This window comes from Talpa occidentalis, unplaced genomic scaffold (assembly GCF_014898055.3).
Source record: "Talpa occidentalis isolate TD23 unplaced genomic scaffold, MPIMG_talOcc4v2.1 talOcc4.6, whole genome shotgun sequence".
In the NCBI taxonomy this organism is placed as follows: domain Eukaryota; kingdom Metazoa; phylum Chordata; class Mammalia; order Eulipotyphla; family Talpidae; genus Talpa; species Talpa occidentalis.
The window spans coordinates 105,470,340-105,492,484 of NW_023604972.1; the positions used below are offsets into that span (position 1 = coordinate 105,470,340).

The 22,145-nt window shown below is 33.6% G+C and overlaps 1 protein-coding gene across 3 annotated transcripts in view; it reads right to left on the reverse strand.

Moving 5' to 3' along the window:
* Nucleotides 1–22,145, reverse strand: part of MCTP1 (multiple C2 and transmembrane domain containing 1) — a 476,028-nt gene that overhangs the window by 215,754 nt on the left and 238,129 nt on the right. For 2 of the 3 annotated variants that reach the window (XM_054688462.1, XM_054688464.1), the window contains 3 exons: nt 18,050–18,129; nt 16,082–16,193; nt 7,531–7,569 (listed from right to left, as the gene is read on the reverse strand). In XM_054688462.1, the coding sequence (XP_054544437.1) occupies nt 7,531–7,569; nt 16,082–16,193; nt 18,050–18,129 (231 nt within the window). The remainder of the gene's footprint in view (nt 1–7,530; nt 7,570–16,081; nt 16,194–18,049; nt 18,130–22,145) is intronic. The other variant, XM_054688463.1, reaches the window with a different exon arrangement.

Consider the following 22,145-nt stretch of genomic DNA (forward strand, 5'->3'; position numbering starts at 1 on the left):
TTAGAACTAGAATTATATTAGAGATCGCCTAGGCAATCCACCTATGCTTTGTACATGAAATCTATTTCATAATGAAATTAATTATATTTTCCCAAATTACTGGCAGAGTTTTATCAGGTTGTATGATTAATATCAGAGGTGACTGGGCAAAGTCTGGAGTTCAAAAAATTGTTTTACCATCACTATAATTATAATTAATTTGCATTTATAGCTATGATTGTCATCTGTCACACTTAGTAGACCAGTTTCTTTTAAAAAAGTCCTTTAAAAATATACATACATTTGGCTATTGGGACACAAACCTTAGATGGGATGAATACAGTCTTTTTTTATGTTATACTATTGTTCAATGCAAAGAAACCTATTCTAGTTTTTAGAAAAGATATGTTTTCTTTTTCTATTGACAATTTTCTTCTTACTTCGATTACTTACTAGTTCTTTCTTAATTAAGCAGCCTGTTTAGCTACATGTGGAAAAATAAGTACAATATTAAAAAAATTGGTTGACGTCTCCTTACAAAAATAATTTCCCCAAAGTCAGTATTACAAGTCCTACAACACAGTGAGTTTTATCTTAATGTAAAATGTGTTAAGGCAACTTAAATGCATATGAAAAACTTGGCTCTAGATTGAAGATAGTTAAAACAAACAAGATAACACCATTTAATAGGATTATTAATTCATGTACAGTTTAAATGATCTAAGGTAACTAATATTGAAAGTATAACAACTCTGCACTTTCCAATCTTCAGATGAACACAGAGGGGACTGACCAAATTATGTGACTATTAGGCAAAGAGCAAAAAGAGATTGGTGAATTTTTGAGGGAGGATTTTAATTATCAAGATTTAGAACTTATATTTCTCAGCTAAAATTTAGGAAACAAAGCTATTAACCACATCTGGGTTCACTGAAGTCCCTTTTCACACCATGTTTAATTACTTCTGTCATTATTCATCAACTAAAATTTATATTTCATTTTACAATTTACATACTCATGTGAACTTATGCCTTTATTTCAACTGAAATAACTTAATTTTGCACTGCTTTTTTATTTGCGCCATACGAATATAAAATTCGCCATAAATAAAGCATGCCTCTATATAAAATTCACAAAAGACTGGCTAAGGTCTTCCTTTCACCAGAGGTTCCAATGATGACAATAGCAAAAACAACAGTACTAAAACACCTGGCATTGTAATAATGATTTTTAAACAAAAGAGGTGATTTTAAATGGAGGTTATGGTAACAGAATAAACTACTCATAAATTCCAGACATTTATCTTAAATCTTAATTGTAGATATTTAGCTACACTTTAGTTTCTGTCAAGACAAGATTGGTGAGGGAAAGTGCCATTTTTTAAGTGTTAAAATTTAAAATAACAGCAATATGAAACAACAAAAAAGAAAGACATAAAATTGATAAGGAAAATTATTGAAGCTATTCTGAAGAGTAAATCAGTGAACTATTTTTACAGAAGTTTTTAATTTATTAAATTGCTAGGATACATTGGCAATATCTTAGATTTATTTTTGCCAATAAAACACCAAGGTACACTAAGAAAATTTCTCCTTAAATGTTCCAAAACCTTACTATAAATGTAAAAATTAACAAGATTTTAAATTAAAAAATGAAGATGTACTTTCTCTCAAAGAAACAAAACTAAAGAACAATTAATTTTTTTCCTCCACCAAATGATTGTAATGAATTTTCCAGCCTTCTACCTAAAATAAATCATAGAAACCTTTAAGGACTTTGCCAGTACATGAATAAGGATTAGCCACTAAATTTTTATTAAAAGTGTTATTTTTTTTATTAGCCTTAATGTGTGCAGGCCTTTAAATATAATGCATGTTATTATAATTCAGCAATTCCTCCACATTCAAAGCATTCAAAATGGATTTGAAATTGTGAAGCTTGATATTCATGTAAAAATCAAGTCAGGTGGCATACTTGATTACACAGCATATTTTTATAGGCACACAATTTCTTTTAGTAGTACCTTATTGGGAAGTTAGGAGGTAATAAATAAATAAAGGCATAAGTAAACAATTTACATAGACTTTCCTGGTCGGGCTGCAATTACCATTTATCAAAGCTGCGGCTCTGAGATACTTCCATCAAGTTGACTAAACCTAGTGATAATTATGTAATTGAAAAGAGGGACATGAAGTAAAAATTCACACAGAATTGCTATTTTCCTGTTTTCTGGTTACTCAAACTGGTGTTCATATCATTTATACTCATTAAATATAAATACGATTTCCTCTGCAACCCAACTGTCCTTTTAAATATTGCTGAAGAGAGTGAGTCCATCTCAGCTCCCCAGAGGACCTTCCTATAACTGAAGTCTGGCCTTGCTTTGTCTTTTATTTTCCAAGATATTTTTATCTTAAACCATACGTATATGTGTGTTTGGGTGTGTGTGAGCTTGTGAATGTGTCTTTGTGACATGTATTTGCATATATGTGTATATGTTACTGTCAACCGAATTTCAAAAGCAGGGTCATCACAAAATTATGGATTATTTTTCTTGTGAACACTTAGGGGACTTCAAGAATTATGACTCTCCTCCCTGTTGCATTCAATTTAACATACATATGCATCTAAACATATATATCATATATATACACACCAATGTTTAGATATTATATACATTATATGTATACACATATATCTTTCAATTAAAAGGCCATGTAATCTGTGAACCAACACTTACCCTGGAGACAAATTACATTCCCTCCCTTTGCTCAGCCCAGTAAGGGCCTTGGAAAACCATCAGCTCACTTGGTAACGCACATCAGCAACATGCAGTTAAATTAGTGATTCCACAATTAGACATCTTAGACCTAACACACAGGCATCATGGAATCTGTCCTCTACTTCAGATTATACCTTGTCCTCTTACTTTTAGCCAATTCATCTAGATTTTCTCCCCAAGGACACATATTTTAAAAATTCAACCAGAGCGGTCAAATAAATGTAATGTCATTGCTACAGCAAATCCTTGTAGTTATGAATTACAATACATAAAAATGTATGGTACTTTATACCTGTGGGGAAATATTGTCAAAACAGCAAAAAAAAAATCATCTCAACATAAAATTTAATTATGACTCCATGCCTTTTGTGGGAGTAATCAAATATTTACTAGCATTATGATAATATTTCCATTTTAAATAGACATCCTACAAATTTTATGAATTTAATTAATTGAGATTAAAAAATACAATCTTTAATAGTAGAAATGCTCATGCTATTGGCCCTTTGTTCATAGTTGCATTTTGGATCTCAGGAGTTTTAATTCTGAGATTAACTTTACAGCATTTCCAAATAACACAAATTTAAGAGTAAACAGTGGCAAAATAAGGATTTTAAAATAATTCTATTTTCCCTTCAAAAATAGGTAAACATTTCAAGTCATAAGGTTTGAAGTGAGACACCAAAGAAAAACCATTGTGGTCACTCACAGTTGACTGAGTACATGACCAATAAATGTTTCAGTTTTTAAACATCACCTATTTATTATCAGGTTTGAGATTTTTGTAGAAGGACCTAATAATTGTTAAATATGACTTTCTCCCTCTATGTCTGAGTGACTGTGTGAGATACTTAAAAATGTGTTAATCTGTTTCTCTATCGTTTCCTAAATTAAAGCACTTAGAGGTTTTCACTGATGCATTTTTTAACATGTCATCGAAGGTGTCAGGTTTAACTACGCCCTGCAGACTTACAGAGTTGAAAATGTTCTCCAGTTTAAATTAACAATATCCTTGCCAAAAGTCTTATTAAAAACTGCTTCATTCAACCAGTGAATTAAGTGTTTCATAGTTCATTAAAATTATGCTAAGTGATTATAATAAAATCTTTATAAAAAAGATGTATTACTAAAAAAAATAGGCCATCAAGAAACAGAAGATATGCTAATGAGACATCATCACATAGTCTATATTATATTATTCAAAGGATGAACTCTTCTTAAAACAATTCTAAACTGCTATTGTTGAGAATATGAATTGCAAAGCGTATACTTTATATTATCACAATGGCCATTTCTCATATAATTGAAGTGACTTATTGAAAGCACAGAAGTATATTACTATCTCACTCTTTGATAAACAAATTTTTCTATGTTAAAACACATACACACACACACACACACACACACACACTCCTTAACTTGTAAAGTCATTTCTGCTTACTGTCTGATAGAGGCAATTACTTCATTTTTTTCCCCCATTTTTAGTTTGACCCTACACAATTTATTCACAAAATGCATACATCTTTTTTTCTGAGCTTGTGAAACTCTCTTGTTGAATAATTTAACCTTAGAATAAATGATCAATGATAAGCTTCTCCTAAGGAATAAAACATAGCTATAACTCAAAGCATTACCATTTCTCTGCCAAAATGCATTTTGTTACATTAGTATAGTTCTTTGATTGGGATAATTGTCTGGTTGCCCAAGTTTAGGGAGACATTGATTCCTTTCTTCTTAAAATAACGTATTTCCATTGCCACTAAATGTGGGGTTGGGATGAATAAAAAAAAATATGCATGGTGGAAGGTAAGCATATAGAAAACAAGCATAAGTGTCTTAAAGTATGTCGCCATGCCCAGAAAAGGGAATATGGGATTCACAATTATTTATTGTGAATAAATAATTCACAATAACATATATTTTATATATGTTACATATATTTTATAAAACCTTGCTTTTCAGAGGTAAGTTGAGGTCTATCTTCCCCTACTTGGTATGATAGCATATTTACTCCAAGTAACATAAAAGTCCATCCTGAACAGCAATTGCAATATCCTTGTCCTCTATTTGTCTATGCATCTCTTGATTTTAATAGCAAATACAATCACACATGATATGACTGCCACAAATAATAAGGTTTCCATGGAAAGAATCTATTACTGATGAAAATGACAAGCAGGTATTTAAATAATGGGAATTCCATGAGCTGATTCATTTTTATGCAGGAGAGATGTGCATATTACAAAAATAACATGTCATTTTAGCTTTCCCCTCTTCATGGTTATAGCTCTTCTGTTAAAAAAAAAAAAGAGGAAAAATATTCCACACTGAAGACAATACCTAGTGACATTACCTGGATATATTTAAGTCTCTACCACAAAATTTTTAATTCTCACATTTTATATGGACCATTGGTACTCAAAGACAGGCTGTATTGCAAAATTCTGCCATAGGGATAAGCAGAAGATCTTATTCCTATAAATAAAGATCCCAAAGGAAAAAATGACCTCTGTTTACATGAAAACTTCACCTTTAAGTTCGAGCACAGTTATATCAAATAAAAGATACCCGTATTTAATATATTACAAATAGATCATATCTTCCTTCCAAAAATAAAAGAACCTCTCACAAGAATCTTTTAAGAGAAAGATTAAAATGATTAGGAAAAAAGATGCACTTTTACAAAGCAGGAACACAATAAAACTTAAAATTTCATAGTGTAGTCATTTATCCATGGTTTCTAAGAAAGCACAATTTACTGGAACAGCATCCTTTTTCCTTTAATCTCTGGAGGAAAGAATTGGAGGAACAGTTTCGGTGTATGTGAAGGACGGTGTACTAGATGGAAATTGAAATTTCGAACTTTCTCTGATTTTTTAATTTAACACAGTTCCTATAACATTAAGGTGGATGAATATGACACGTTTTAGGGGACAGTGGAAATTTGAGTGAATTATCAGATGTTCAGTATGTTTTCATAGAAGAAGCCAACTGAATGAACAGAATTTTCTTCACTCAGCATTCAATGTTGCCACAAAATTTTGTAAAATTTAAAAACATCCCTTAGGCTAAAAACCTTACAGTCAAATTACCATGTACATTAAAAATAATCTGTCATGTATCACAATGAGTATGGAGTTAGACACACGGACTTCTGTTTCTGCAGTGGCAAACTAGAAAAATACGCCAGTGTGATATACCAATGGATTATTAATAATAAAAATAAATCTAAGAATTTTAAATATAAGAAGTAGAGAATAAATGTTTATTTATTCATGCTTAAGTTTTTGTAGTCTGACAGAAAAGATGTGGATTTATGTTTATTTAATTTAATATTAAATTTAAATGTAAATGAATTATTTAAAGAAGAATCTTTTTATGCTGTATTTTATACTGTAATAAAGTGGATCATTCCCACTAGTAAATACTAAATACTACATAATTTCTGCTCTAACTTTACATCTTAACTGTATCTGGAAGAAAAACTATTGTTACATACAAATGGATTGCAATAATTTCACACAAATATATCATAATATAGTTACAGAATGAGGAAGTCAGATTACATGAATTAAAAAAATGTATACTTTTAGTGAAACACTGATTTTGAAGTACAATACAAAGAAAAAGTAAACAAATATGAACAATACAAACATTTCTTCAAAACTTTCTAAAACTTTATTTTGTTCAGTAAGTCAGAAGTACTGAGCAATTTTCCTTAATAAATGTTTTTCATTTTATTAAAATGATAAAGGTGATTTTTCAATGCAACCCTGATGCTTTTGTGAGCCAAATTACCTTTGGTCCTTAATTCTATATGAATTAGGAAGAAAATGTATATTAAGAAATACATATAAAAACAGATTAAGATGTTGCCATAAGTACAAAAAACATTTTGACATAAGTATTTTCTTAATTCACAACAATAAAAATGATGAAATTAAATTAAAATTTAGCAATAGCATGATTCAATCAGAATGAAAGAAAGATACTTATGTTCCAGGGTCTAAAAAAATTAGTCACTATCAAAAAGAAATACTGACTTTTCAAATAGAAATTTAAGCAAGCAAGATTTTTATAATTATTTGCCTTTGATTTGCTTCAAGGTATACTGAGATAAAATCTCAGTTTCATTTTTATATATTTTTTGTGTTTAAGAGTTCGGTGGTACTACCACAGAACATATTAGATGATGAGTTTATATCTTCCATACTTCACAAGTTATAAGGAAGGGTAGGGTTTAGTAAGTCACAGGCACTGGAAACTCCTCTTACTCCCAAGAATCACTTATTTTTTGAAGTGGGAAGAGGCAATGATGGAAAATTATTCTCATTATACATTGTAAAGATATAACAGTATAGAGACTTTTGAGTTTGGAGGAAGGCAAACTCAATTTTCAGTGAACAAAAGCTGCGAGGATCTTCCTTCTTTCTGGAGTTATTCCTACCCTACCCTTATCAATTTATTCCTTATCTGGAGCAAAGACATTTTCTAGACCCTGTGGTACATATTTCAGAGACTAGATGCTGAGAATGATGCCGAGAAACGACCAGAAATTAGCGAAAGGATGATTTCGGTGCAACTGATTAGAGTGATTTCTGTTTATTTAAAAACATCACATGATTTGCTTAAGGTAGATGGGAAAAAAATAACAACTGAAGAGTGATGAAATCCTGTGATATATATGAAAAGATATGAGAAAAATTTGGGAAAGCAGCTGATAGTTCTTCTCAACAAGAAATGCTGGAAGATTACATGCTAAGCATTACCTTACTTGATCTTTTCCAACTCTTCCTCATTAGCATTGTCTGTAAATGAAATAAAGCATTTTCATTATGTTATCACTCAAGTCAGAATAGGGCAGCCAATTGTTTTCCAGAGGAAGCTTAACATTTAAACAGCAAACAGTTTCCAACAACTATATGAGACAAAAATTGTTTTCGCATACACACTGCTAAGACGGAGTACCTTTAACATTCAAGCAGTCTTTCTGGTGAGAGTTCATTTGCTCTATTCTTTTGTACAAAAAAATGGGACAGCACATTTTAAATAGAATGGAAATTCTGCAATACTTTAATTATTCATTGAAGAGAAAGGATACTGAATCTCATGACTGGTAATTGCTCATTTAGGTGGTAGCAGTTGAGGGTGTACCATGATTTACCAGGTGTATACTTTTTATTTTCTCTTCAAGCACATTCAAAGTGTGTTGCTGTGGTGGCATCTCAGACTGGTCTCTGCTCCAGTTACTCTTTAATTACCTCAGGGTCTACAAATGCTTTCAAATGAAAAATGCTGCATATTATGATGGTATTAATACACCTTCCTAAGTGGTTAACCATAATATAGCCTTTAAACTAGTTTTTTTTTTTTTGGTGTGTGTGTGTGTGTCTGAATAAGAGGTATTTCATGGCCACAAGTTGTAATTAAGGTTATGCAGATTTGTGATGAGTGCTCAAGACCATCGATCTCTTGCATAGACAGTCACAAAAGTCCAATTTTTTTTAGCTTCCTCTCTAGTTTTAAAATTTTCTCAATAAGCTAGGAGGTATTAACTTCCTAATTAACCTCTTTATCTTCTGTTAGTTTTATTACTACCTTTAGGGTAGATGAATTGGAGAACAGGAAATACTGGGAACAAAGAACATAGCTCATAGAAATGCTTGTCATATTTGTGTACCAAGGAGGTGAACTGTTGCCTTTAAGAAAACTATCTCTTTCAGCAGAATTCTTTACAAAGCAAGGCCATTTCAGAATCTGTTCAGAAGTAACAAAAATATAAAAAATAAGAATTTTTTCTTCTTTTTTTTTGGTCTTACAAAGGTACACTATGATGTATGAATTGGTATAATTCTCTGAGTCCCATCCTCAAAAAGAGAAGATTTTAATATCAGACAAAGTCACATAGAAAGCAACCATCAGCCTCAACAGAAAATGGAATTATAAAGTTCTAGGGTAGGAAATGAGAAAATTATAAAATTGTCAAAGACAAGGCTGTTACTTTTTTCTATACATAGTAGTTTTATGTCTTCTCCATATATACTCTGTGTTAAATATTGACCAACTATGGAAGAAAAATAGATTTCCTGCAGGTTACAACAATTTCCTATTATATTTTTTAATGCAGCCAGGGAAATGCAAAGCATTGATATGAACTACTATTTTAGAAATATTTTGTTTTCTAAATATCAATGCCACTTTATTTTGAAGTAAAACCCACACCATTGGGTTGTGGAGATGGACATCTCATGGACAAGGAGTCAGTGTTTGTTGTGATTGTTACTAAGCTATTGTCATCAGCACCACCACCACCATTCCATTAGCACCAAAAGGCAATTATAAGCCAGATACTTTCATGATATGCCATATTCATAAAAATATTAGGAATCAGATAATAAATGTTCAACTTTCTCAGAGAACAGAGCTTTTGTGGACAAAGAATGCTAATTCCTAGAGATAATATTTGAGTCAAATCAAATGAGAACAATTAAGATAAATTTAAAAAAAGATTCTCTTAGCTAATGGCCATTCACCATTACTATCTAGTATCAAGCAATCTTATAAAATCCTATGCTGTGAGGTATATTGTACTCTGAAAAAGGGCCTAGACACATGAGGAAGAGTGAGGTTTCAGGGCCACATGACTCAAATCTTGCAGATTCACTGTTTTTGATCAATGCCATTACCCCCTTACTCAGAGCTGCTGTGTACACTTAACTTCTAAACAAAAATGGAGCGATAAGGGTTGGTATTTTTCCTGTCTCTCAAAATCTGTTTTCCAAACAGGCTTCAGGGTAATAATTTTCAGATCAGAAAATTGATACAAACAAAAAGTCTGTCGTGTTCTTAAATAAAACTACGAAAGTCTTGGCGGTTATGGGACCAATTCACTGTTTTCCTGACTCAGTAGGTAAATTCTACTATCACATGCAGTGACACTCAAAATGGCCCTAAATTTATAACAAGATTTCTGCTTCTTCAGCCAAACCAACTAGTAAAACTTTGGGCTAAAGTGTCCCACTCCCAAGTCTCTTTCTTTTTAGATGATTAAGTTAAGGTGGATTCAATACAATTGAAAACAGAAAAGTTTTTAAAAATGAATTCAATGGACATACTATTAATACTGTCACCTTTGCTGTTTGTGAAACATACTGGAGAAGAAAGATTGGGGAATGTTAAAGATATAGATGAAGCAAATTATAGAAAAGTAAGATTTATTTATGACTCTAAGATCTTAACTTCAGCTGAGAAACATATGAATTAGTTTTTTAAAGTGTCATTATTTAATACATTATAGTACAATTCAAATTCTTCATTAGCAGCTTGAGGTTCCTTGGAGCCAATAAAAGGAATAAGTAGATAAAAATAAGACCTGTGATCCAGCTGCTGACTAGATTATGCTTTTAAAAGATTCCACGTTCTTAGTTCATCTTTTTGCTTTTACCTTTTGTTGTGGTGATTTTTTAAGGCAATTACACGGCTGCTGTAGATGTAGAAAATCACAGAATAGCTAGATATAATAACACATATTACAAAACATATATTACAAATATAGAACATATATTACAAAACATTATTTTTTATAGGTGGATAGTCTTTCAAATATTAACTATAGCATAATTCAGAAATTTTGAAAAGCAAACCAACATTTATTAAATTCATGAAAGGTCAGCAAAGGTCAATTCATATGTTTCTTAGAATTTTCTATAGTCAAGCAAGTTGCAGGTCTAGGTTATTTAAAGAGTGTGTAACACAAATTAACTCACTTTTATTTCACAAATTCTCCAATGAAGAAAGCTGTGGATTGAACTCTGCTAGGAAAAGAGCCAGAAAGAACTCAAACACACTATCAGACCAAAATACCATACACAGGACACACATGTATGCACTACACAATTTTGCAGGTTTCAAACAGGACATGCATTTAAAACAGAAATGATAGCTGTGTCATGCAACTCATCAGCATGCCCCCATGAAGATTTTGGTTTCTTGTACACACAATGCTGGAAATTAAAAAAAAAAAAATATCTACATATCTGTTTGCATCTGGGATTTCTAAAAAAGACTCAATCATGAACTCAATAGAGAAGATTTTAATATCAGCAACTATGAAATACTTTGCTATTACTCATACTATACTTCTTAAATTGCTGTAATTACACATGCATGTTTCAGAGGCTTTAGCAGACTCAGTAAGCTGATAGGTTTTTCAACTCATTCTTCAGTTTTACTGATTTCCAGAGCTGGCAATCCACACAAGGAGAAATCATCCCAACTGCATTATTCATGGAACATGTTGTCAATATTAGCAGTGTATAAAAATTCACAAGATAACTGATTTAGAAATCTTAACACTTTGTGATGTAAAGTACTGTGTATTTCCAGTACTCATTTCTTTCACTTTTGATAGCATTTTTATAACAATAATGTTCTATTTCCTACTTGATTGTTAGGATTTATTTGTTAATGGCTCTTGACACTTGTCTCTTGCATTCTCCAACTCAATGCATAAAAAATGTTTAGCAAAGTTTTATAAACACAAACATAAAAATAAACATATGGTTTTTGAACTAAATTCTTAAGTTTCAAAAGCTTAAAATAGAAGATTTCTGAGCTAATAATCAGAGAGAACAGAACTCTTATAATTTTGTTGTGTGACAGTCAATGCAAAATCATCCTCTTTTCCTTCCCTATACATCATTCTGAATATAGAATTGTGAAGCATTTAGTAACTGACTTCTGGTTTGCTGCAGTTTAATTTAGAATCTCATAAATAAGATTTGTTCCAAGATAATCTGTGAAAGTTCAGCAAGCCATTTACAGTGTAGTAAAATGTATTTCAGACATAAAAATTTAATTTAATATACATTTGGATGACTTTTTTTTTGTGGGACCCTCGCCAGTGGCCAGGGATCAAATTGGTGCTGCAGAGGCTGCGGGCAGCCTTGCAACCCAGCGCTTAACCGCTGCGCCACCAGGGGAGGCCCATTTGATGATGGTTTTTAACCAAGAAAATTCAAAGGTATTACAATATAGATATTGAGTTAATTCTGGATATGATACAAAATGAAGAAAATATAGTGACATGCTTATAATTCATTATCACCATTAGAAATCTTGAGAAAAAGAAAAATAGCCTGAATTTAGGCAGATTATTATTAACACATTATCTTTAAGAACTACAAAAGGACAATAAATCATTATTAAATATTTTTGTTACAACTTTTGGGATCTGAATACTGAAGAAGAAAAAAACACTTAAAATATCTTTTTTTTGGACCTTTGAAGCATCCCTTCAAATCCTCTTAGAGATTTGTTCTCATCTACATTGAACTACCATTAGGTACCGAAAACTACACAAGTTTTGAGAAGAGTCATCATAAGAAAGGTATTCAGAAGCAATCATTAATACATATATAATTTTTTTTAACCAGAGCTTTAGGATATATAATGGAGGTGAAGTGAAATTTAGGCATATTTTGGGCAGGACTAGTGACACTGAAGAAAGCTTGCACCTGAGAGAATGTGAGTTGTGAAGAAGTTTGCATGGTTGGAGCAGAGGTACAAGTCGGGGAATATATGTTGTTTGTTAGAGACCTTTAAAGTATTAAGAGTTTCTTTAAAGTGAAAAAATAGCATTCTTTCAAGTGAATGCTTAGAAGAATAAAGGAGTTATAGAACCTAGCACAAAACTTAACAGATTATCAAATGTTCCATTTTTTTTATGTAGAGACCTACAATTGGTCCTTTTCAGGGTTTTGAAATCTAACAACTAGTGCTGTTTAAGAGTTTTAGAGAGCTTACTAAAATAGCTATACAACAGCTATATAGACCAAAGCAAAAAAGGGAGAGAGAAAGCAAATTTATATTTCTTTGCTAGGAATTTTCATAAAGTAAAGCATACACTTAGAATCCCAGATTAAAATCCAGGACATCAAATAGCCAGGATATTAGGGGCCCACCAGAGCTGCCTGTGTGGGATCTTTTATCCTTCCTTCCCCAGGCCCCACTCCATGATCACATTTCAAAGGGAAACCGGGATAGACACAGTGGTCACCCTCTTCACTGCTCCTCAGATGTGAGGTCAGGATGGTTTACCAGCCTGAAGCCAATCCTGCCTGTTGTGCCTTTTCTAAGGCACTAAGTGCCTGTACCAGCAACTTGCTTCCTGGTACAGAAGCCTAGGGACAGTCACCATAAATGTGGGAGGAAAGAAGTATCATTTCCTGGTTGCTGTAGCAGAATAAATTAAATACTATTTGGGATTCTGAAGGAGAAGGGCACAAAGTAAGGCAGCCAGCGAAAAGTCACTAAGGGATAGTTTCCAAAAAATTGGGATAGCTACAAGGACTTCAGTCAGGAAAATGGCATGATGATTTCAGGAAACAGTCATCATGTTAAGGGTGAATGTAGCTGGGAGATATGATGAGGAAAAAGGATAAGGAAGAAGTTGAATTCCAGATTTCTGATATGTAACTGTTTTATGTAACTTACTGTTTTCTTCCCTCTTCATGTTTAATAAATCACTGATAATCAGTTCCCAGTCACCGTAATACTTTTTTTTTTAAAGATTTATTTATTCATGCATACAAGAACCAGGGTATAGGCTGGATGTGTGGGAGAGTGAGAGGATACACAACAGACAGAGTGGGAAACAGAACAGGCAGACTGACTGAAATACACTGGTGAGGGGAGCAACAGGTGAGACAGGATAGGTCTGCTGCGCCATGTGGGTATCTCCCCAACTGGCTGGGATCTGAACCCACCCTGCAGAGGCTGGGGACAGCTTCACAGTGCTGTACTCAACTGCCTGCACCAGCAGGGAGACCCACTGTAATATTTTAAATGATTTTTTAAAATTTTTTTAATGTAGAAATACATTGTGCCTAAATAATAAATTTGAGCATCCAGGAAAACTGAAGAATGTTTGCAAGGATTGTCCAAATAAAAGAATGTTGGGTACTATTTCTCCTGTGCTGACATGTATTTCTTTGTAATTGGGAACAATTTAGCCAATTTATCATAAGGTCTTTTGATACTAACTTGACCTCTCATACTCAGTTTGATGTTAAAGTACTTAATAAATATAATTTTAATGTCAAAATTTAGCAGATGCTCCAAGTTATCAAAATAATTACAACAGCTGCCATGTCATTCCATTTCATTCTAATCCCCACTATCAGTTTGGATGGTGTGGGGATACACAATACCTCAAGTACCTAGGTATTTTTACCTATTTTAGTTGTTATCATTCATTAAAATAACAAAATAGTAAAACAGGAATAGTCTGTCACCAAGTTTTGTTGATTTTACCTCCTTTAACAATCTACCTCTTCCTCTTACAGATCTAATCCAAACCTCCACCATCTTTCACCTGGATTTTTGTAATCGTCTCCTAATTTGTCTCTAAGCATTCACTCTTAGCACTTCCATCTGTTTTCTATACAGAGTAATTTTTAAAAGGCAAATATGATTATGTTATTCTTATTTTCAGATTCTCCAATGGCTTATCCTTACTCTTTGGGAAAAGACCACAAACATTAACACAGCCAATATTTCCTACACTGCCAGACATCTCCCATCCAGGTCAGTGTCATAATACACCATGATCCCCCTACAGTCTCTCTTTGCTTTTGCCTTTTCTAAGCTCCAGTTCTTTTAAAGTTCTTAGATTGCAGCATGTTTTCTCTAGTCACAGGGCCTTTGCACATGCCATTTTCTTTCCTTGAAATACTTCCTCTCTGCCTGGTCTTACCTTACTCATCTGTATTCACAATTCAGACCACATCTCCCTTTTGATTTCACCCTAGAGAATCCCCATTCCTTTGATTAGAACAGACTCTCCTATATTTGCTCTTACAACATGTACCTCTTCTCTTTCATGGCACTTAGAAGACTTGTCATTTTGTATTTCCTTTAGTGGTTATTTTATTCCTGAGTTTTCTACTGGATGTAAGTTCTATTGTATTGTAAGGGTCTAGCACAGGATCTGGTTATAGTAGGTTCTTGGTGAATATGAGGATTATTTGATAAATCAATAAAGTAATAGTTATAATTTATTCCCATATATGGGTTAGTCAGCTAGGATATATTCCTTGGCTTGTGCAGGATAAAATAATGCCTTCTGAATTGGTGATTTCTATAACAATAGGCTTCCATTTCTAAATATTATTTTTTTAAAAAAATCTTTATCCATTTTTCCATCTGTACACATGTGCCAGTTTAGAGGATATTCTTTAACCATGAAAAGTGTGGTAGATACTTTATAATTTTTGGAAAAGAGAAAATTTCTCCTCAATGAATGAAATAGTTACTAAAATCATACTTTGAGAATATTAATTATGAATATGTGTGCTCATTATTTAATTTTTTTAAGATGGAGAAAAATACTCATTGAAAGAGTGAATTTTGCAATGACTTTAAAATCCATATTTGGAGTTGAAATTCACTATTTTTGCCTATAATCCAGAGGAAAATTTCAATGATATCTTTACAGCATATAACATAAACTAACTTCAATCATTCACTATTTTAAGTAAACAATATACACATTGCTGAAAAAGAACACTTGAGCTTGTCTGGAAAAAGTATGTCTACTCCTAAAATGTGTTACATCAGAACTAGTGAAAGTAGCTCCCAGTTAGTGAAAGCACATTGAGTTTAATAAATAATTAGAAAGTGCACTGGTAAGCCTACTGATGCAGGTCAACCTGTATTTTTTAATGTCATTTCAACAGTAATTGGCTCCTCTGTATCCCTTGTCAGTTTCTTATAGCAGCATGGTGTGCAAGGAAGGACAGCCAGAGAGAGCTGGAAAATGGATAACACTAATATGGAAGCCCATCAGGAAGATGAAAGTACTCACTTATCATTCAATAAACAAATACCAGAAAGTAGAACCCCTGTTATAATTTCACCTCATTTTCTTTGTTATGATACACCTGACAGTACAGTCAAAATAGGAGTATCTGGATACCTCACTGTAGCATTCCAAACATTCAATTTACTAGTACACATATTCCCTGAATGAACACTACCTTTTGTTTCCAATATAACATAACTGAAATTAGGAAATAAAGTTATAATAGAAGATGCAAATGCCTCTTTTATTTACAAGAGGTTCTGACCTGCAGCATAGAACAGAAAATGTGAGTTCAAAAGCTACAGTATACAAGGACTGGCGATACCCGTGATACAGAAACCAAGAACAGGCCAGATGGTCATGTGTTCCTTCTCTTTATTATTACTTCTGGGTTTAAAGAAGCATCACAACATTTGAACATGTGAGAGCAAGAAAGCACTCCTGCTGGGGGGACTTACCACATCCCTGTGTTCTCCTTCTTTTGGGGTAAGAACAACAGAGAGAAAAATGTTTCCAAGATCATGGTCAGGATAATGGGGGTCTTTCAGTGTTAGCGTCACATCTGTGGGTCTATGATATAAAATATTAAGATTTTGAACAACCATTAAAAGCAAAAGCCAAAAATAAACCTTATATCAATAATTTCTTTTGAATGTTAAGACCCTAGCATTCCAAAGCACAAACACAATGAAGTGTGCGTATATGGTATTAACAATAAGATTTGGTTAGATTTCCCATATTAATCATATATAAAAATTTATAACAAAAACTTTATTGCATTTTTATAATGATTACATATAAAGATTTAAAAACATTTGCAACTGCTCTCTGAGTCTTATCTATTATTTTCTTTCAAAGAGATACCTTATTGGATTATACAGTAGACTAAGTATTTATGTGGCAACTATTATTATCCATTTGTCTATACCCAGGAACTCTGACTTACACATAGAATGCTTTTGAAAAACTAGAAATTTGATGTTTACGTAGTTTTGAGGAAAGGGACTGGTTAGCTAAATACACACAATATGCATTGTGGTAAAATAAGAACATTTTTATATATAATCTTTTCATTTTCTTAATCATCCCACAATTTTCCTTATAGTGTTATTTTCCATTAATGATTTGTCTTTTACAGAGAACAAGGGAAATGTATATTCTTTGATTAAGTCCAGTAATTTGCATATCCTTATGCAGAAGTTGTAGAGAAAATGATAATGAATTATAGAATTATAAAGTAGTTACCTGGTCCATGACTCTTATTTCCTACTTGCCACTATTCCCCCCACCTGATGTAGCATGACAGTCAAGAACTGAGAGGAGTTTCTTCTCCTTAAAGCCATTCAAGAACATTCCATAGGTTCATTTGCCATAAGTCCAGCACTGTTTGACTTTTTTTTTTTAAGATTTTTATTTTATTTATTTATGTATACAAGAACTGAGGTAGAGGCCAAAGGTATGAGGAGGGTTGAGAGGATTCACCAAAGACAGTGGGAAACAGAGCAGACAGATTGACTGATATGCACTGCTGAGGGGGGCAGCAGGCAAGACAGGAGACGTCTGCTGTGCCATGTGGGTCACCTCTCTGGCTAGGGATCAAACTCATTCTGTAGTGACTGCCCATAGCTTCATAATGCTGAGACTTAACCCCTTGCACCACCAGGAAGGCCCTGTTTGACCTTTTAAAAATCTCATGTTTCTTCTGTAGTATTAATCAATTGTTATATGCATTTAAAAATATGCAAGTCCATAATTAGCTGCAAAGAGTGATTAATACCAGCATATAAATTTACAGCCAATCTGCCTTTACTTAAGGGTACTCCTAGGTAAAGGAAGATTAATAGTGATAGCAAAATTCAATTCTACTTTGTCTCAAGTAATAAGAAGGTTGCCTTTTTGAAGCAAAGTGTAAATTTTTTTTTTTTTTAATGCAATGACTTGAAGAAGGTGATAGGGTGGTGGCATTGGAACTTTGGTGGAGGGAGAGAGAAGCATGTGCATTGATGAAGGGGTGAAGATCTACTCCCCAAATTATATCAATTGTATAAATGATTAGCAAATCAGTAAAATTTGAGAAAAAATTAATCATTATGGTTAACATGCACAATCTTCTTTATCCCTCACTATAACCACACAAGTAATGTGAAAGCAGGTCTCTACTTTCTCATCTTAGATTCCTGGCTTTTACCACTGATGGGGGATAAGGCAAATATCCAAGAATTTTTTTGTTGAATAGTTTTTGTTGCGTAAGTTAGGGAATAAGTTAGCTATTATTTCTACTGGGTACTTGAGAAAGGCTGCTTAGCACAAATGCTCAAAACTCTAAATGACAGAACAGTGATTAGACCCCAGTTTGGCTGACATTTCTATTACAAAGGTCCAATTTCATGATAATGGATATGGCATTAAAATGTCTCAAAAGTTACCTGTTCAACTCCAGTTGTGTGAGATCCAGAAAGGCTGAGCCCATAAAGTCATCCTGTAGTCCAAAATCATAGTCAAATACCTAAGAAGTCAAAAAGGCAATCATTATTATAAATAATTCTAATATAAACTTTAAATGAAAATGTTTTTGATTATAAAATATTGGTTGTCGATGTCATAACAAACAATGACACTCCTAATATATTTTTAAATGTGCTTGTTTTTCTGCTTTGGAATAGTAGGGTCTCATGAAACATTCAAAGGAAGTTATGTTTAATTTTTTACTTAAAATAATTGATTTATATCAAATAGGACTTCAAGGAAGATGAATAACAAAATCAAATAAATAATGTGGGAAGCATGGCTTAGAATATTAATAAATAATGTGGGAAGCATGGCTTAGAATATTTTCTCAAATTACAGAAGGAATATTAACATTACTGGAAGAAAAAGTAAGTTGTTATGAAATTCAACAAGTATGTCTTCCATACTGAGAATATGACTACAGTTCTTTTTATTTTGAAGTCACTGAAGATAAATTCTGTGAAGTTGTAGGATAATGCCATTGTAAACATACAAACATTGAGATTTATTATTAAAATACTTTATAAAATTATATTAAGTCAAAGCTAAATTTTTATTGTGACAGCAATGATTAGGAAATAATATTATGACTAACAACAAAAGAAGACTAAAAAGGAAAAGAGAATGCATTTCTTCCTTCCGACAAAACAATATCCTGTTTTTTGTTTGTTTGTGTATTTATTTATGCATACAAGAACTGGGATACAGGCTAGAGGTGTGGTGGGGGGTGAGAGGATTCACCACAGACAGAGTGGGGAACAGAACAGGCAAATGGACTGAAATACACTGCTGAGGGGAACAGTGGGTGAGACAGGAGAGGTCTGCTGCATCATGTGGGTTGCTCCTTGGCTGGGGATCAAACTCGTGCTGCAGTGGCTTATATTGTTCCACAGGTTGTGTCTTAGTCTCTTGCGCCACTAGCGAGGCCCAATATCCAGTTTATATTTCTGAGCCATTCATGGTTTTTGTTCACACCATGATGAGTAAGACAGACAATGTTCCTGAATTCTTGGACCCCAAAGTTAGGGACTGAGATAGTTGACCCAAACAGCTACAAATAAGGTTCAATGATGAACACTATGAAGACAGAAGTTTAAGGGAGTGTGTTGGGAGCTGCTATTTTAGTATGGGTAGGGATTCAGGAAATGAATGATGCAAAGGGTTAAGTTAGGTAGGGTGAACAAAGCATTCCAGGTGGAGGAAGGAGCAAGAGATTAAAATAGTCAAGGATCATCAAGAAGCCAATGTGGTTGAAGCGAATTGAGAAAGATGGAGAGTAGGAGACTGGAGAGGTGGCTTAGTGCTAGATCAGTTAAGGCTATTTTCAAAAAACTGTAAGTAAATGTGAGTTGGCCTGCTTCCATTCAGTCTTTGATTTTCTTATTCACTCATTTCCTCAACCAATATTGATTAAGTACATCATGTGCCAGACAATATGCCAGGCAGTGAGTAAAACTGACATTGTCATGCTTACAAATAGTGAGGGAGATGGATGTTAAACAAGCAAGCACACAGGTGATGTGTAATTATAAATTTTGTAAGTGTTGCAAAGAAAAGAACAGGGTATGAAAAGAAAAATCAACAGGAGATCAGAGAAAACATTTAAGATGGGAAAAACTGTTACTATTGATAGATGAAGTTTAGAACTGTGCTCCTTGCTTTTTCCAACAGAAAATCTTTGTAAAGGAACATAAGCAGGTAAGGCTGCTCTTGAATAGATGACCCAGGCCATTTGACTGGACCCAAATGAGAATCCATTAGTCCAAGAAATCAATAGTTCAGCATTCCTGTGCTCAGTTTGGCATAATGTTAGTTAGAAAGCTCGAAGCCTATGAAACAGTCTGTACCACAGCCTTGAATCAGTTAATGTCTTTTCTCTTGTACAGGTGTACTTCAATTTAAACAAATTTAACATGTAAAAAAATGATATATTAAAAAGGTAAATACTTTGCATTACAAAGGATTCTTAAATTTGAAGAGACACAGGGGAGTTTATTTAAGTAATAAGTATGTCTAATGCCTTTTAAATTATTTGATTTACATTCATTTGATTTACACACAACCTTTCAGGTGTACATTTGTTGTAGAAAGAATAGGCTTCCTCCGATAAATACCCCTCTGGATCAATTACACTTCTGAGCTCTAGTCACCCTCAGGGGCAGATCCCATGAATATACTGGACATTTTATGTAAATGATACTACAGTATTTGCAAAGTGACTGCAGGAGCATATTTTGCAACATGAAATTTACAGCAAAAATTAGAGAAAATTCTTTTTGTAACCTCTTCTAATGTTATCACCTGGAGGCTTAAAATCTTGGGGAGACTACGGTGCCATAATCATTGAGAACACCTGGGGTACACCCACACATATGAAGTGGACAGTTGTGAACCCAGGGAATTGACTGGTATAGAGAGTCCAAGTGGGTGATTCAATATTCAAACTCTCTAACTCTCCAGGTGAAAGTTTTTCCTTTGGTCCTATGCTAGATGTTTAGTTCTCAATTCTTATTAATCAGCCAAAGCATAAACATGGGAAATAATGGAAACAACACAACCCATTTATTAAGGAAATCACTAGCTATGTTACTTATTTCAAAACTCCTTAAATTCAATTGTTCCAGGTGGAACTTCAGAAATGCAGAGCATAGAAAAGAGATAAAAAAAAATAACATTAACTGTGTCATAATAAGCACAATGAATGCTGATACAGCTTTTTGTGTATCTTAGGCATGGCACAAAACACATCATATAGATTTTTAAATTTATTTCACAACTCAGCAAACAAGTTGTTTTCATATAATGCTTCTGAAGTTTAATTTTTTAAAATAGATTTATTTTTTAAAATAGAGGTAACATTGGTATTTCCTCCATCAGGTATCACCATGGTGGTGCACCCCCCCCCACCCAATCACCCATAGCTCCCCACCATAGCTCATTGTGATTCCTTCCCTCTTTTTTCTTACCTGCTCCCTCCTCTTTCACTCTGGATGCTTTAGTTCTATAGTCAGCTTTCAAGGGTTAGTTTTTGAAGCTTTTCTTTATCTGACACTTAATTTGATTTCTCTATATGCCACATAGTAGTGACACCATCCAGAATTTATTTTTGTCCTTCTGACATATTTCACTTAATATTATCCCTTCCAGCTCCATTCATGTTGCCACAAATGGCATGAGTTTATCTTTTTTGATCACAGAGTAATATTCCTTTGAGTCTATATATGACAACTTCTTGATGCATTCATCTGTTTTGGGCACTTAGGCCGTTTCCATAATTTGGATATCATAAATAGTGCTGCAATAAACATGGGAGGGCAAGTCTCCCTGTGAATTAGTGTTTTTGAAATTTTCAGGCAAATGCCTAGAAGCAGCATTACTCTGTTGTATGGCAGATCCATTTTTAGTCTTTGGAGACACCTCTATATTTCTTTCCATAAAGGCTGGACTTTGTATTCCTACCATTAGTGGAGGAGAGTTCCTTTCCCTCCACATCCTTGCTAGCACTTGTTGTTTTGTTTTTTTTCTGTATGCTAAACTCATAGGTGTGAGGTGGAATCTCACTGTGGTTTTGATTTATATTTCCCTGATGATAAGTGACAGTGATCATTTTCCCATGTGCCTGGTGGCCATATGCTCCTTTGGAGAAGTGCTTATTTAGTTGTTCTGTCCAGAAGCTTAAAATGTTTATGTTACGGGCCTCCCTGGTGGCACAACAGGTTAAAATGCAGCACTATGAAACTATCCGCAGCCACTGCAGCACGAGTTCGATTCCCAGCCAGGGAGGTGACCCACATGGCACAGCAGACCTCTCCTGTCTTGACTATTGCTCCCCTTAGCTGTGTATTTCAGTAAATCTGCCTGTTCTGCTCCCCACTCTGTCTCTGGTGAATCCTCTCACCCCCCAAATCTCTGGCCTGCACCCCAGCTCTTGCATGCATAAATAAATAAAATCTTTTAAAAAATGTTTATGTTACACTCCCCAAAATGCCACAGCTAAGAGGAGGCCAGATAAAA